The 18,520-nt window shown below is 38.5% G+C and overlaps 1 protein-coding gene across 2 annotated transcripts in view; it reads left to right on the top strand.

Moving 5' to 3' along the window:
* Nucleotides 1–18,520, top strand: part of BICC1 (BicC family RNA binding protein 1) — a 166,217-nt gene that overhangs the window by 65,684 nt on the left and 82,013 nt on the right. For both annotated transcript variants that reach the window (XM_075216368.1, XM_075216367.1), the window contains exon 2: nucleotides 3,116–3,162. In XM_075216368.1, coding sequence (XP_075072469.1) covers nucleotides 3,116–3,162 — 47 coding nt within the window. The remainder of the gene's footprint in view (nucleotides 1–3,115; nucleotides 3,163–18,520) is intronic.

Here is an 18,520-nt window from a genome sequence, read left to right as displayed (position 1 = left end):
TACTAGATTAGCATGGTCTCCGCATACATCATGCAGTTACTGTTGACAGTTTAAAGTACCTTAATAGGAGGGATACTGTATAAGGGTTTTGTATCTCTTCCAATTTTATTGCACTTTACTGTCTGCCATATATCATATTATAGTAATTACTGACATTTTTCTATCCTGGAAAAAATGTTGATTTGTATTTCACCTTGAAAAAGCCCTATAGCAAAGAGCTTGATATCTAGTACAGGTATCCTTTATCTGACATGTTTGGTAGTTTTTAAATGTGTATTTGTATGGTGCACCAAAATAGTCATAAAAATTTTATTTGGTAAATACAGTGTGCTTTCCCACACTGTCCTTGGTATTCCCATTCAGGTATAAATTGTTTAGCAGTGCTCCTCATAGTGACTGTAGAAAGAAATACTTGATTGTGTGTATGAGTCTTGCCACTGAAGAACAGCATGCTTATGTGTAAATCCAGGGCGCGCTGTGTTCTGTTTAAGGGCAATTTTGTGGTGAAATTTAATAGTTTACAGCAACATAAATTTTCCATAGAACGTATAGGGAAAGTTTTCCTAGGAAACTGTGCCAGTTCTCTTCTGCACATAATGTGTGTGTGCGCCATTATTCAGGAATTGGTGACAACACTGATCTCTATCCAAAGAATGGTATTGCGTCGTTGTTCCTTGGGCCAGTGTGAATGCTGCCATACATTTCTCACCTGTAAGTAGTTTTGCAGGAACAGGATTTTATTTGTTATGGAAGTTTGGACTAAAGCTGGGTACACGCTACAGGGTTCAGCTGATTATTGGGCCAATCACATGATAAATATCCGTTGGGTATAATATCGCATTAGTGTGTGTGCTGCAATGATAAGATTATGGTTCCAAAGAACATCGTATTTGATTTTTAAACCAGACTAAACATTTTGATAAACAATGAAACGATGTTAGAATACTGCAGTCGCCATCTTTTCATTCGATAGTTATGACAGATGAAGAGCACAGATCTGAAGGTAAATTGTGTACACATGAGTCAGCATGCTGATCAGGGCTTTTTTGTTTAATTGTTAGTAAAATCGTTAAGGATATCGCATCAGGAGAAAATTTCTGTAGTGTGTACCCAGCCTTACTCTGTCTTAGTCATGATTGGGACTCTCTGCCTGTATAACTTATACCCCACTCATACTGCACCAAAAACCCAGGCTTTCCGCCAGGGCAAGCTGGGTCGAGGTGCAGTATGAATGGTTTCAGATCTAAATCCCGGGTCTGAATTGGACCCGGGTCTTTTGGTGGGGTAATTCCCGGGTCTGCCCCGAGAAGCCTGCACTATGAATGGTGCGACCCAGATTTTTCAACCCGGGTCTCACCAGACACGATGTTAAAGTAAAGAAACAAAACGAAAGGGAAAAAAAAAAAAACCTCACAAGAGGAGCCAATCAGAACTCCTCTTGTAATGTTGTCTTGGAGAACCGGGCAGACCTGTGGTCAGTATGAACGCGATCTACCTGGGACTTTGACTCTGGGGGAGCCTCTGTCCCCGGCAATATCCCGTGTTCATATACCTGGGATATTGCCTGGGCGGCAGTATGAAAGCGGTATTACATGGTACGTAAGGGACACCAAAGTAATTATGTATTGTACCCCTGACCCATTCATCCATCCATAACTAGAGTAGATTTGGGATGCATGGTGAAGCTGTGCCCCACTTATCCCCAAGTAGTAAAGTAGTAAGGGAGTTAATGTGTCAGTGTCTTGACTACTGAAATCTGTTCATGGCACAATTGACTGGGGGGTATTCAATTGTTAGCGTTAACGCTAACAATTGAATACCTGTGTCTTAATATAAATTGAGACACTGTCATACTTATGTATTACATATTCTGTTTTCAAAAAATAACAATTATAAGTAACATTTTATGGTCCATATGATAAACTACACCTCTAGACATGGTTTTTCCTACAACATGTAATTAAGAGAGCTAACTAAGTGTTGTAAGCATCAATGGTGAACACCTGTTTCAGCCATTGGGTGCTTTCATTGAAGTAAACTTCCGTAATCTAATCATTCTTTAAATGAATTGAGCTGAAAGCAGGTATGGCATACTACTGAAGTAACATTGGGATGCAAAGACTAATAAAGTTTAATTTGTGCTTCAAGTTAGTGCTAGCATAGAGGTATGTGTTAATAATTCTGCAAAAAACATTCCTGCAATTTGTTATAAAAATGGTGTCTCTTCCACCCCCACCCATCCTCAAAGTTTTATTATATATTTTAGTTACAAGTTAGTTATTAGTTATTTTAGTAACATTTCTTACAGCAAGATCTTCTCTCAGGGGGTCAAAACGCGTGGCTTAGCAAACATTCACAAATGTTTTATTTTTTTTTGTCATCTATGTGGGTTTCTAGCAATAAGTAACTAGGTGGGATGAGGGAAATGAAACAGCAATGGATGAAGGGGGGGGAGAGAACCGCCAGGTTCAACACTTTCCTACCAGCCTACAGTAATGCATAATTATATGCTGAAAACATTATTCAAATTTATATTCTGAGCGATCCCTCCCTAGGGAGTCAATAGAATTGTTGATTGTTCGCTTAAATGAGAACCAACAAAAACCTTTACTTTGTATAAAACTACTGTATTGTAATTGACTATCTTTGAAAAATTAAAAGAAAAACTCCTTTAAAGATATTTTACCAATTGTTAGTGGAACCAACATCTAAAATCTCTTGACAACAGAGAAGAACTTTAGAAAGAAGGGTCTTTCTTTATAAACTACTAGAATGTGTATTGGTTTTGATTTGCATAGAATAACAGCAACATTAGAGAAGGGAGATGATGAGTAAGAAAAGGGCCTTTTCCTTGTCTCAATGTTATTTCTAAGTAGCATGCTCATGTTACTTCACAATGGAATTCTTGAATTTTATTTTACAATTTTATAGTTTTATTAGCTGCCTGAAGCATTAAGTAACTATTCGGAACAGTAAGGTTTGGTCTGTTCATAAGGTGTTTGGTTTTTTTGTGTTCATGTTCGCCAACCTATACAAATTCATTACATGCGATATGACTTTGCACTCGGCTTTGCTATATTCATGTCATTAAACAGAGGTTTTTGTCTTTTTACAGCAGCGGCAGAAGGAAAAGGCAAAAGTGGTGAAGATTTCTTTCAGAAGGTAAGATCCTGTTAGTGCACTCAATACATATATTGCCCTCATTTTATCGTGTTACCTGTATAGCCTTCCCTCCCCCTCAGAAATGGCAGTAATGCCTACTTAGAATTAATCCAACATGCTGAGCAGAGGAGAATACTCACAGAGCAATTATAATGAAAATTGTTTAAAAAAAAAAAATCTTTGGAAAAATAAATCAAAATAAGTTCCCCCCCCCCCCCCCCCACCCCCCACATTGTGTGCATTACAGAAACTTCGAAATAGACTGTCTGAGAGCTCTGACTTTGAGTTAGGTTTTGATGTTTTCCCCAGAAACAGTTGCAGAAATGTCCTGTAGCTGAAAATTCACGATCTATCTGATTGAATGCCAATCTCTTGCTGTGCTTTTCCGAAACCTCTCCTTTATTAACATGGGTGCTAGACATAGGATGTATTATTTTCATGTGTGACTCAGATAATATTGACTTTCTTAACTGTATCTGAAGACTTTTTGCTTAATAAGCCAAATAACCACAGTGTAACTTTTTAAGGCTTGTCTGCTCTGCGAGAAATAATACCTAGCTGTAAGCATAGATCCTGTGTTTTAAATTATTTATTTTTAAGATGGTTGATTCATAATCTTTATACAAGATACTACACATGTTTCTAATATAGTGTATAATATTTTTTTTTAATAAGTAGTCGCAATACTACTGGCAACCAGCAGGTGGCAACCAATAGGGGACTAGGAAGAACATCTGGCAATCCTGCTTGATTATGAATAATGCTTTTAGATTTGGTTACTACTAAAATGCAAGATATAATGTAACTAGTAAGTCAATATATGGGAATCCCATTCCTAACTTTACATTTCAGTTTTGAAACTTAATAAAGCGGCAACACTGTATAGTATAACGATCACAACAAATCTATTGTATCTGGGTTTGCAAACGCATATAGTAGGCAGATGTTTGTTAATAAATGTGACGCCAATCTTTTAGTTGTCAATTTGTATACATTACTATTACATTCTGCACTTGTGTGACAGTATTTTGTTAAATGTAAAATGATATAATTTCGTTTTATAGAACAAGCAAAGCTTTACTTGGCGCATTTTGAAAAGGACTAATCTGTACAGATATGCCATTTCTAAAACAATGGGTTATGAATATGCATTTTATTTATTGCATGTAAAAATGCTTATAAACCATTCTGGTACGTTGACTCACGTCAGGCGCACTGAAATGGATGAAGTATTAAAAACAAAACAAAAATTTTATTTGCAATGCAAGTTTAAATGCACATAAAATGAAAATATGTATGGTCTAATATTGTACATCGATTTCTTATTTTCACATCTCTTTACATGTGCTCAACTTGGAACCACATGTTTAATGCAGAATTTTAATACCAGTATGGGTATTGGCCATTATCCAATCCACATTATCCAAATGTGGCTAAAGCAGCATTATGTGACTTGTTTATACGGCCATCAATCAAAAGGCTGAGAAATGCAAAAGCTATTAAAGGTTAGAAAACAAATCTTGTCACTTACATTCCCGATTTATACCATTGGGCCCCCAGTATGACCTCAGAGGTCATACCATTGGGCCCCATTGGGCAAGTATGACCTCAGAGGATAAAGCTGTACATCTTGAAGAGTGCAGGATATTGCTGCACCACAAACATAAAATAACTATTCTTCAGTATACCTTCACATAGAAAGATTTAGTAGTAAGAAAAAAAACGGCTTTCCATAAATTAAATATATCTCAAATATCAAACATTTGCATTGTATAAAGAATATAAATATATTCAAATTGCATTTTACGTTCAACCTGAATTAAAATAAAGTGTGGCACGGTAATACAACTTCAGTTATGAGCGGCATATGCTTAAGTAAAGCTTGGTCACTAAACTTTACAAGGAACTATTGTTGAAGATATCTGGCTGGAACCCCCCGACATCCTGCTTCGCTCACTCCTGCACAGTCCTGCAGACAGTGTGTTGGTGGAGCAGCAGGGGTGACTACAGTCTGGCTGATAGCACTGGGCTCTCCTTGCTGCTGTCAATCTGTTTTTTATTTTTTATTTTTTTAATATTGAAAATATGGAATCGGTTTCTGGGCGCATGAAATGGGTATATGTAAAGATAAGAGAAGTGGATATACAAAATTATATTTTAATACATTTATAAAGCATAACCACATTCTGGCCAGAACAATTTAAAATCGCAGTATAGAACTATATCCTGCAGTTAGGTAAATAATAAACTGCATAAATAGGAACCGCTGCCTCACCTATCTGTATTTTTGGAGCAGTGGCACATGTGTGCAGGATGTCAGGGAACACACTGGATAGCCTAAATGTCAGATCCTAGGTATGTAAGCTTTGGGGATCTGGGGTTACTTTTGCTAAATCATTGGTAAATCAGCAATTTTGGAAGGAATTATCCTTTATATACTACAGTATCTACTGATGGGTTTTTCATGTTAAATTTTGTGATCCAGCAACTGTTACAGGATTTCAGTCTCTCGGCACCCTCCTAACCACGCTGATTCTTTTGAAAGGGTATCCTCCACAGCTTATTGGTGCCACTTGCCCAAGAAAATTGTGCTCCAGCTACGTGTTCTCTCAAAAGAAAAATACAATTTGATTGTCAATGTTAATAGGCACTACTCTTATTAGAATAAGTAATTGAATGACATTCGATAGGTTTATTGTGTGTTAATGAGTTTAAATAACCTACAGTATATCTTGAGCCTGTGCTGTCTCAAGCCTGTGTACTGGGCGTTTCTATAGTAACCAGTACAAAACAAGAGAAAATATGGTAATATAACGGTTTATGAATGTATGAAGAAAGGCAGATATTTTTCTGCACGTTTCTTTATTATTCTATCCTAATCTTTATATACCCTTCCTCTATGTCTGTGTCAGAGATGGGAGGTGATGAAGTGCACACAGTTTTGCTATGTAAACAGCTTAGAGCAGAACAATGATTCATGATGATAAACTTCAAGAGTAGAACTATGAACAAGATTGCCGGGTGTATGGGAGAGAAAATAATTGCTTGTAAGGGTGAAATAATGTGTTTTATTAGTAATCACACTTGTACATTGCAGTTGATGTAGTGTATTTGGGACAGAGAACATTCTCGCCCAAACTCTCTACTCACCAGTGGTGAGGGCCACCCAGCGGTTCAAGTGACAGGGTTACATATGCCAGCAAAGCATTGCTGTATCTGGCGGTTCCAACCTGGAACCATCCGTGCACTGCCAGAACTCTGGTTAACCACGCCTTACCTCACGAGAAACTGCCTGTCCTTGAACCGTCAGGCTATCCTGCCGGAACTCGGAACAGACACCCAAATAGAACCACGGGAAGCTCCCCTGGAACTCAGAAAGGCTGGGTTGCAATGCCAGCGAGAAACCCAACCACTACCGCTGGAACATACGGGTATGACGTGTACGTACCTGGCGGGAGAACTACCGTACGTAGTGCTTCACCCGTTCTCCTTGCCCCTTCTCCTTGCCCCTTCCAGGCCTAGTGTGCAGCCAGAGAACGGACCAAACACATGCACCTCTCTCCAACAGGACACCAACTTCCTGCTCCTGGAGAGGAAACGCAGCACAACCTACGTACACGCACGCTAATACATTACCACAGGCCCCCCCACAATACAGTAGGCAATGCAGTACACCATGCCCATAACATCAATGCAGTACACAATACCCACAACAATACCTTCCTACTCTACATGGAGCCTTCTGTGTGCTCTAGACCAAAGATGGGCCTAGTGCCCTGCCCTGCCTAGGGGCCTACCTGGCTGAGGGCCTTGTGCCCTGCCTGTGGGGTAAAGCCCTGTACCTCGTGGCGGCCTAACACCCAAACCTAACTAAGGGCCTTGTTCCCTATAATGGGGGTGAGCCCCCTACCTACCCAGTGGGCCTAAAGCCCAATATTAGCCTACAGTGGCCACCCTTAACTGTGGCTCAGGCCTAATGCCTGGTATGCCTTTTGCCCAGGAAAAGATGGCCGCTTACAGAGAGGGTCTAGGGTGCGGGCCCGAGAGAGGTGATGCCCCAGGGTCCATACCTGTTCCAGGGATACTTTTTGGCTATCTCTGCGTATGTCTTTTTCTGGCCTTCCAGGGATGGCCGCCAGGACTCCTCTCCCCTTCTCTCCACCACCGGGTCTTCAATAGACAGAGTAGCTCTCAGCCCTGACAAGGGCTCTGTCTCTGCTGCCGACTGGTCTTCTGTCGTCTTCCACCGCGGTCCCACGAGGTCTGCTCTCCTCCGTTTCCGCCATTGACTGCCCTCCCTGGTGCCGACGCGGGCATCTTAAATAGACGTCGACGCCTGATTACAGTGCGTCATCACACTCTCGCAGCGAGCCCGGATTGGCTCGCGGCAATGACACTGTTTGTCTGGCCAGGCGGGCACTGCTGACTGGCTCCCCGACACGGCGACCTTTCCCACAGTATCACACTACATCCCTTTCTCTCAAGTTTCTTGCTGGAATGGTGATCGGCTGAGGGGAGAGGGATTTGACCTCAATAGCCCTCTCGGGTGGAACATGTTGGGTGATTGGCTTTGCATGAAAACCTAAAAAATATAATATATATTTATTTTTCCCTCTTGGATGTCCTACAAATCATTAACTCCCTTTTTTTTTTTTTTTTTTTTTTCTCTCTGGAGTGGAGCAGTCAAACTCCTTCTATTTCAATGTGTTGCATAGGAAGTCTCCGGTCATGTAATGACATTGGGGGAAGAAGCGGGTGGAGGATGTATGAGCAGACTGCACTCAGAGGAGTTCCAAGACTCCTCTGCTGACTACGTCATGTGCCATGTAACTGTGGTTGCCATGGAAGTCACATGACACTGCAAACTGAAGTACCAGAAATCATGAATAGCAGCCTGAATAAACTGGGGGCAAACCTATTCATCCTGATGAAGTCTTTACATGACGAAACGCTTTGTAATGAACATGACTAAACGCGTTGAGGTTGTTTCCTATCATCTATTCCTGGTATATTGAAGGCTCTGCTGCCCACCTGGTCCGTGAGAGTTTTCCCTTTGAGTTTGTATGGAGTCCATCGGTGTTCACTTCATGGAGGGTCCAGATATCCACACTGTGTAGCAGTATTCCTTATACTACAGGATTACAGATAAGCATTTAAAATATATATATATTGTGAGTGTGCATTTTTTATGATATATGCCGATTTTAAATCGTTGAAAAAGTACTACACTATATGGCTTTTTCCTTTTTTAAATATCGGCTGAGTGGAGTTTGCAAGCAGCGAATTTGCTGTGGTTGATGATCCAGATATAATATATCTTCACAAGCAGTTTACACATCGGTTCCTGATTCACTTGGCCGTCTGGAGACTACGTTCAGATTATTCTGACACAGATAAGCTGTTTATTTATATCTATTGGGTACGCTGCCATCTATTATTATTATACTGTACATCACGGGTGCCTGTGACACTACATCTTTTGCTTTTCTCTGTCTGCATTTCGGTATAGAGTTGGAGTATCTGGAAGCTGTTGAATAATGACTGTACCAGCTTGCTAAGATTCATACTCTGCATTTCAATAATCATTGACTGTCTGGGTGATTGTTACCAGCTAACACTACCTATATTGGCGCCACTTTATCCTCCTATCTTTGTATATATTGATTCATTTATTCTCGGAGTACCATCCGTATTTTGGGAGGGCCTTCTCTTATGAAGAAAGTGTTTTCCTACATTGGATATTTATTATTAACTTCCACTCATATATTCTGTGTTTGAGCGCCACGTTTTAATCTATCTGCTGATATATATATATATATATCTTTTTTTTTTTTTTTTTTACGGGGTTGCTCCTTTAACTAGGTAAACTGTCATTTTACTATCTTAAAAAAAAAAAAAAAAAAAAAACAAAATGGAAAAACAGGGGATCTACAGAGAAACACATGGATAGTGTGAAGTGGGTCACTGTTTTTGTCTGGAGATGCAGGGTATTCAGTTTGCAAGCTTGGCAGGGTCTCTAGTTGAGTGTGTGGGATGGAGTAACGGCTCATTGCAAAAGCATGTTTGTTTAAAAAGAAACAGACATTTTTGTCATGTCTGACTTGAACAAGAGTAAGGGCTAGATTTACTAAGCTGCGGGTTTGAAAAAGTGGGGATGTTGCCCATAGCAACCAATCAGATTCTAGCTGTCATTTTGTAGAAAGCACTAAATAAATGAAAGCTAGAATCTGATTGGTTGCTATAGGCAACATCCCCACTTTTTCAAACCTGCAGCTTAGTAAATCTAGCCCTAAGTGTTTTATTAACAAGCTGAGAAACCCTGGTAAAGAGTTGGTGAAAAATGGTCCTTTTGAATGAGCCTGAAAACTAAGGCTGCACATATACATAGCGATTTACTAATTTTAGACCAAATTGTTCTCCATTTGACGTGTGTGGGCTCACAGCTTCCAACAATCTGGAACATCTGATGAGAAGGAAAATCTGTTACCGGTTGACTACACTTATTGGGCCCCAAGGGATCTGGTTCTTTGGGCCAGTTAATGGATTTGCAAGTATCTTCAATCTGTGTTATTTATGCGGTCTAATCTGGTTGTATTTGTGGGGCATCGTTCTCCCCTCTGACAAGTGTTGAGTGCTGGGAAGCAGAAGCTTTTTGTTTTTATTTTGCACTCATTTTGTGTTGCCACCCTGTACTCTAGGAGATAATCATTTCTGCTGGGCTATGTTCTCACATTGAGTAATACCAAATAATACAATATGTAATATTTCTTTACTGTTAAATTGCTTCACATTATGCTACCTCCCTTGTGTGGGAGTTACTACAGCTAACCAGTGTTAGACCAGGGAGACTCATTTTTTTTCATGGGTAAATACCCATCTGCCTTTTGAAAGTGGCACAATATCGGTCATCTAGATGCATGCAACAATTTCCGAAGCTCAAACAATCTTAAAACTCACTGGTACTGTGACCTCACTACCTGTGTTGGTGAATTATTATTTTTTAACGCAAAGATTTTTATTACATTTTCCAAAGTGAGAAATATACATACAGTAGTGGTTCAAATGGCAGGGAAACGCATCAGATACATTCGGTAAATGCACATTAAACCAAAAAAGACAGAGAGGGTATATTACAACCTATAGGAAAGCAGTGAATTATTATTTTTAATTGATCATGGTTACAATTGTAACATTTTATTGTAAGTTAGCTTTACAATGACTATAGGAACATGTGATGTGTGCGTGTTTGCCGAGCATTTTAGCAACAAGTATCTCTCAGCTGTTTGGATGTTGGACAAATTCTGGTGCCAGAATGTGCTAGCTTTCAGATGTCAGACAGGAAAACGCTAGGTATTTACCCATAATGATTTGGAAATAATTTTGCAATATCAGCTTTGATGGTGCTATGTCATCAGCGATATCTCTTTATATTGTGGAATAGTGTCTTGCAAAATATAGAGGGAACTGGTTATTGTATTGCTGTAGCACAGAAACAATCCATGGAGAAAAATTTCCAGGATGTATTGCTCATTATAAAGCAATTTATGGGGCGGTGCATACTCTAGGTCGAGTTACCTGAGTCAGTCTGTTCCTTTAGTGTATTGCATGTTACAAGCGCTGAGCCATCCAGCTATTGAAACGTAACTCTAATAGAAAATGAGAAACATTTGATCAGTCATTCAGACCGAAGAGGCATTTTCTTTCTCTGGGCTAAACCATATTATGTTTAAAGGAAGATTGCATAGCTTGGAATATATTAGTATAATTTTCAGGGCAACAATTGATGATTTTGGAATGTGACAGATTTTCCATGTTCTGTTTATTCATCTTTGTAAGAAAAGTAAAGGAAATATGTTCCATTTACAGATGTTGAGAGGACATTGTAAACTGCCAGTAGACTCCCTTGGGCTGAAAAATTCATTTTTATAAACTTCGCTTCCATAGCATAGTCCTACGCATTTTAGTTTAAAACCTGCATTGCTGCATGATGTGCACGGTATTGATTTACCTACTTGTCAGGTTCAATACATCTTGGAAGAAGTAATTAAAATGAAGTTTAAAACAATTTACCACATACATTAAACACTTTGCATGTAAGAAAATTGGTTTCTACACATTTTCTGTGCGCTCACGGCCTGAATGAGTCTTGATCGCTAGTTCCATTAGATTATAACGAATGCCATGTTTTTTCCATGCCTTGTATATATGGATCATGCGTTGGTAAAGCAAATACATCCCAGAATTGTAAGGCTAATATATAAAGATGCTGGACTGTTCAGGTTGTCCAGAAGTATGGATAGCATGGCTCCAAGAGGAGAGACCTGAGGGGGGATTGTTGGAACTTGTTTGGCTGGAGCTTTAGTGACCAAGACAGCTCTTCGGTGTTTAAGGTGATGTCCTTGTGAAAGGTTACATCTAAAGGGCAATAATGGGCAGCTGTGCACACCCCATTATCTTCATATCTCATTAATAGGCTAGGCAAAACGGGCGAGCATCTTCAGACTACAAACTGTAATGTGTGGCAGGTCTGGCGAGAAGGCCATGAAAGAAGTCCATTTATCTCTAATCGCCCCTGTTCTTCAAGACCATCAGTCAGGCGTCGGTTTAATGACCTTTCTTGTGGAGGGATGCTGCTGCCTGGAGTGGCTGGACTTCCGCTATTGCATAGGGCTGGATGTGAGGAGAACACGGCAATGTTGGACCAACCTCTTGAGGCCAACTATCTACTGTTTACATTATCTTTTCTGTCCACTACCTGTACGTTGAACGTAAACTTTCAGAACCATATAAGTTAACAATCTGCATAATCGTATACATATTTTTGGAGTATATTAAGTCATCCTTTCTGCTTCAGTGACCAGCCTCGTACTTACAAAATAGCTTTGTCTATAGCAAAATGACCAGACAATGTATTCCCCTTCAGTTCTAATGTCTTGCTTCATTTATTATTCTGTCATGATTTGTCACCTTAAAACGTATTAAACAAAAGTGTAAGCTTTTTCTCTCTTATATAATTTTCTTTTGTTATCACCCTCTATTATATCTTCGTGCTATTGCTTCAGTGGCTTTCAGTGGTTTCTTATATATGTTATTCCAGTTGGGTCTCCAAAATCCTGTGTGGCGTTTTGCCTGAGATGTGTTGTCTTTGACCTTTCAGCCATGTGGTCCATGTACAGTTGATCAAGTTCCGTATTTTTTTTTTAAAGTGTCCTTCTGATGTGGGCTTATCATTCATTTTGTGCAATTCATTGATTCTGCAATATCTTGGCGCACAAATTTCCACTTATGTTAGTGGGCATGAGAAAAATAATATTTCGTAACCTGTAGGCTAAGGCCATATGTTCAGATTAAGTCATAGTACACCTTAGTGATATGTATGCACTGTATGGAAAGGATGAAACAGACAGTGTAAATTAAACAATATATCTAGCATAATAAATATACTACCATTGTACTATGTTTCTTGAACTACAACATATAAACAACTATTTAAACAGTCCTCTGGTCCTTTATTGTAACAATTACATCACTGCATTGAAAATGTGTTGCTCAATTTCAACATGTTCCCTTTTTTAATTAATAGCATAATGCTGTAAATATTTGCACTGTTACGCCCACAGGACCTGTGGCAGGTCTGTCTGCAATGTGACTCGCACTTTATTTCCTGCCTAGACTTTAAAGATTCAGATCTGTGTCATAAAAGGATGAGGACCGCTCCGTGCTGTTACCACCCAATCTCCAGGAGTTTTTAATCGAATTCTCTTTAGAAGCGGTATTGGTTACTGTGAATACATTTGCCATTGGATGACTCACGCTTGGCTCTGAAGAGAACTTCATCAGACTCATACGTAAAACTTCAGAAAACACCAGCTGAAACCTTTAAAACAAATTTCAAAAGTTGACTATAAATGTTCTATAACTGTGCATTGGTTTTAATGCAATTTATTTTTAATGTACAGAGAAGATATTTGGCAATGTGCCAGTTATATAATACAGCTTTTTGATTGTGTGTGTTTTCAAGATTCAAATTACTTGCAAACACTTTAAAGAGAAGGTAAATATGACCCATAATAATAAATAATATTATTGGCCAAATATCAAAGATCTATGTTATGCAGAGCTTGTTCACACACCCTATGAATTTCCTTTCCATGTGGACATTATTCAGACTTCTATACTCCATGTTTTTGAGTGACAAATTAAAGAACCATTTCCAATTTGTGCAACCCTTATTCACACTAGAACACCCCCTTCACAACATACTGCATAAGCCATCAGTCATTGGAACCTTCACTCTTAAAACACATTGCCCCTCGCAATCTCTATAGCTACAGGCGGAGGGGCTACAAATTTGGGGTTTGGTCGCCATTGTGTTGAAACCAAAAAAAGGATGCAAATGGGTCAATTTATTTTTATTTTTTGTTTGTGTCAAAATAAAATAAAGGTTATGTGATCCCATCCACATTCCTAGTATTCCAGTTCTGGGTCTCCATGATTTAGGTTTCTCTGGGTGGTTGCACCTGGAAGACCAATAAAGATCTGAGTCTGATCTCTGAAACAAGTGCAAAATTAGGAACGTTCCTTCATTTCTGATTCCTTCTGCAAATTGACCATATCAATCAGTAAGTAACAGAGATTAGTTAGAATCAGTCTGGTGCAAATAAGACCAATATATGAATATTTCTAAAAACGTTACAAGCAAAGATGCTTTGCAAAACTGAGACACTCCTCTTGATCATTTTTAATTGTAGAGCTAATCTACCAATGTTAAAGATTCACGAAAACTCCCATTATTTATTTTCATATAGTTGATCAGCTATTTCTATAATATAATATGGTTATTTGGAGTGAAAAAATATACACAACAGCATGTGTTAAAAAAAAATCCGGTTGGAAGGCATCTTTAAATATTAGAGCCCAATAGGAAAGACCGATAGAACTCTGTTTCACTAAACCGTTAGGAAAGCTATGTAAATATCTTTCCCCTTGTATATTTCCCCTGTACTTTAAGTAAAAGTAGCCAGATATTGGAACCCTTTTTAACATTTTGTAGTCTTGGATATATGGTTATTATGATTGCTACCTCCTGGTTTGCTAAAAGAATGTGCTAAAGAAGCAAAAAAGAACTTTCTGTAGACGGCATCTATTAAGTGAGCAAGGTAGAAAAGTGCCGGAATGTACAGTATATTCAAATTTCAAAACAAACACTGGTAACATATACAGACCAGATCCCACAGGTCTTTACTGTACTCTTGTGGGGAAGGGTAGAGCTGAAAAATGCCAAATTGTAATTGCAGCTGTTCACTAAGTGTTATTGTAGAGTAGCTGCAGGCAATGTATAACATGCTGCTCTGACCATATGGGAGCTAAAGTGAAGGCGCTCTACAGGTTTCATGTGCAAAAGGATAAAACCTGGGCTTCCACTACTTCCCTAGTTACATCCCCATAATGTATATTAGTGGCTGTACTGGGACTCTAGTCCTTCATTGCCAGGCAGTCGGTCACATTACAGAACATATGCAGGCACACCTAGTGTATTGCCAAACACAGGCACCTAAGTGGTGAGAATCATTGCGGCCTCATTTATACGTTAATATATATATTCAATACAGGAAAAATAAAGATTGATGCCAAACCCAACATTGTATTCTAAAATGTTAGTTTAGCGGTGTTTCGAATTTTAGAAAGCAGCACATCCTTTTTCTCATATGTCAAAGAACACTATCAATACAGTAGTTTATGACTAACAGCTCACACAAAGCCAGACTTAAAATACATTAAGGGGTATATTTACTAAACTGCGGATTTGTAAAAGTGGAGATGTTGCCTATAGCAACCAATCAGATTCTAGTTATTTAGTACATTCTACAAAATGACAGTTAGAATCTGATTGGTTGCTATAGACAACATTTTCACTTTTTCAAACCTGCAGTTTAGTAAATATACCCCTAAAACTCTTTAGTTTTCTTGAGGTTTTTACCAGTTTACCTAGCGCACATATGTGTGAACAAGCCTTAAATGTAACTCTGTACATGAAGAAATATGCATATGTAGCTATAAAATGCACTTTATAATTTGTTCTCGCCAGTGCTTTTGTGCATACCATATTCAAATTGTACTGTCCAGTGACATGATCCAGGACTGCAGCATTTTCCTTTCCTTGCACATTTGTAGCTGCAGATTGAAAACTAGCCGTTTGTGTGCCGCACATTTGTGATTTAGTGTCTTCTGAATACGACGTGTAACACAAAATAATAACTTTTAAAAACCTTCCTTACATAATGTTACCCAGAAAAGAGGTCCAAGTGGCGTCATGGTTAACGTCCTGTTGAGATCCGGGAGGTGGCCAGCAGCTAGTCCAGGAGAATTCCACGAAATTCTAGTGTCTTAACTGACAATTTGAGGAGGAAAAAAAAAAAAAAAAGCTGTGGTGAATTAGTTACCATGGGCAGTAATCAAGGCATAAAGTAGGATTGTGCCACATAGGCCCTCTAAATTCTAACATTTAAATACCAATGTTAGGACATGGGTGTCCACTCCAAGGTCCACCACTGTGCCCAAGCTTGATGGGTGATATTGTTCAGGAAACATTGGCTTACCTAAGTTGTCCTTAGGTACTGCCAGTCCTCACTAACCAGAATATTACGTCAGGAAACGCATAGCAATCATCATATCTGTGTTGGGGCCACCTGTAGCGCGGTTTACAGGACTACTAGAACTAGCTGTATAGGCCACTGTATGGTCAGCAGCTGACAGACTGATTTGTTGCCCTTACATAGTTTTTGTAGTGCTTGAGTCTTGGATTTCGTACTAGCTGTCATGAGTTTATTCTGCTATACCTAATTTTAGTGAATACGGTAAAGAGTTCTTTTCATAAACCTGATTGGTTAACCCAAATGTATTTTTATTTGGAGAATATTAAGCTACTCTTGCCAAAATAAAAAACAATTTTCAACAGTAGCCACTGAAAGTAGTACTTGAGTAATGTTTTCTGACTTGCTTAAACAAACTGTTAAACTGACAACAAACTGTAAATTGCAAAAGTATAAACCATATCACAAAGTTACATGTATTAATGTTTTGATAGATGTGCAAGATTAAAAATCATCTTCTCTCCCAACTTGTTTTTATTCCTTTTGGCTTCTACTTGTCTCCCGGAAAGGAGATGAAGGATTTTGTGAGGTCTCTGGAGATCTACAATGAATGTGATCCTGGGTAACCATTTTCCATTTATTTAGAATAATACACCTGCAATAAAGCCAGCAACAGAAAGCTAGCTTACAGGTTCTAAAATAATTTCCCTCTTGGAGGGGGAGGTAGATGAAGTGAGGAGTATGTGTATGTATGTGTATGTATGTGTATTTATGTATTTATATGTACGTACGTGTGTGTGTGTGTGTGTATATACGTGCATATGTATATCTGTGTGTAATATATAAAAAAAATCTAGATATATAGATAGAGACAATAGACATTAAAACATGTTCATTTTAAGAGTCCACTGTGTTTTCTTTTAGATGCTTTTTTCACATTGAGCCCCAATTGTAAGACACTATCATTTTAAAAGACATAATGGATAAAGTCCTTGAACATGGATAGGGGCATGCTGGCCTGGGGGGCACTTGCCCCTCGGGCTGGTCCCATATTGGGCTGCCTTGAGCTGGGTCATTGGGCTTACATGCGTTTATTTTCCATTAAAATGTTCCTAATATGCTGCTGAGCAGAGTTTTGTCACCTAGGTTAAAGTCTGCCCGTCATCACTTCATCAGGTTTTTGAGTTTTTTTTGTTTCATTTAAGTTCCTAAAAAAACAAAACAATATTAAGTCATAATTTTGCACTGCCCACTTAAGCCACTGTTATGTCTGGTCAAATGAGGCTGTAAATCATCGGCTCGTATCATAGTGGGTAGAAGAGGAATTTATTGGTTTCTATCGCTCTCTCTGAGGCCACCTACGGCTGCATGCACACATCTAGTCCTATCCAGTATGTCAGATTGTTCATCACTAAAACCCAAGTGGAGACTTGTACCCTGAAGGTGTAGGTGCTAAACCAGGACACCCAAATATATTAAGTGAATGTTCATAATTATTCTAAAATGCATTTTCAGCTCAGTCTTTTAAGGCGATTAACTTTGTTTTTTTGTTTTTTGTGTTTTTAAAGCAATGGTATTGGCAGGATAAAGCATTAATAACTTGAAACCTCTTTATATACAAACTCAATTACTTGCAGTTAAATGGTGTACTTTTGCATTTGCAAAATAAATAAATGAAATTCCACTAGAGATAACCAATTAAGTCTGTTGTGTGCTTAGAACATAACAAGGCATGTTCAATCAGAAACACATTGGCATGTTGGCAGGTTTTTGGACATTTCGATCCTTTTCCTGGAATGCCAATTGTTGCTAAGCAAAGATAAGTGATCCAAACAATTAGTTTTTTGGAAGAGAAATTGGTTTCTTGCCCAAAGTCTTACTGGTGGAACATCTGGTGAGCAGCGTTTTGTGTTCTGTGAGAGGTGTAATACGCCGCTCTGTAAATTCTGTAATTGTTTATACACTGTTCGAGTTTTCCAGCTTGAGACATCCAAACCGTTTCATTCCTAATGTTTGGCCCTGATGGACCCTGTTCTAGCAGCACTGTAGTTTTGGACATGCAGATGGGTGGTCATTTATTACAGTTAAGAATGAAAAAAAGTTCTTGTGTTCTTAATTTTTTATTTCTTGCTCACAGGGATAATTTTGTAATTGGTAATATCAATACATGTGTGTCTGGCACAATTTCTTGATTTCAGTGAAACCCAAAGACCTTAAAGTTATAAAGAACACTGCTAAATTACTTGTGACCTAAAGGGGGTGTATATTATACAGTGTATTACAAAGTGACGTATAGTGTGTGCAGTATACAAATGTGAGAATAGCTATATATAGATCCAGCTATAATATATATATATATATATATATATATATATATATATATATATATATATATATATATATATATATATATATATATATATATATTATTATAAATGCTTAGTGGCGTGTGTTAGTCTGTCTGTGTGGAAAAAATAAAACCAAGTGGCAGCGCCACCTGCTGGCAGAGTTATACACTGACCTACTAAATTCTTAGTGTGTGTGGAAAAAAAAACCTCAAAGGGCTGAAATTTGGTATACTAACAATTAATTTCTTAATTTAATTTGTTAATTAAGTGTTTATAAAGATTTAAAAAAAAATATATATATATATATATTTCTTGAAGGAGAAGTGACAGTTGGGAGTGGTTGGTGGTTGCCGGGGGTGACAGAGTGAGAGGAGTGTGATACTCAGGACCGCTGAGAGAGATCCCTGTGTCTGGATA

Source organism: Mixophyes fleayi, chromosome 6 (genome assembly GCF_038048845.1).
Source record: "Mixophyes fleayi isolate aMixFle1 chromosome 6, aMixFle1.hap1, whole genome shotgun sequence".
Lineage (NCBI taxonomy): Eukaryota > Metazoa > Chordata > Amphibia > Anura > Limnodynastidae > Mixophyes > Mixophyes fleayi.
The sequence above is the reverse complement of the archived record's forward strand: the minus strand, read 5'-3'. Positions and strand labels throughout refer to the sequence as shown.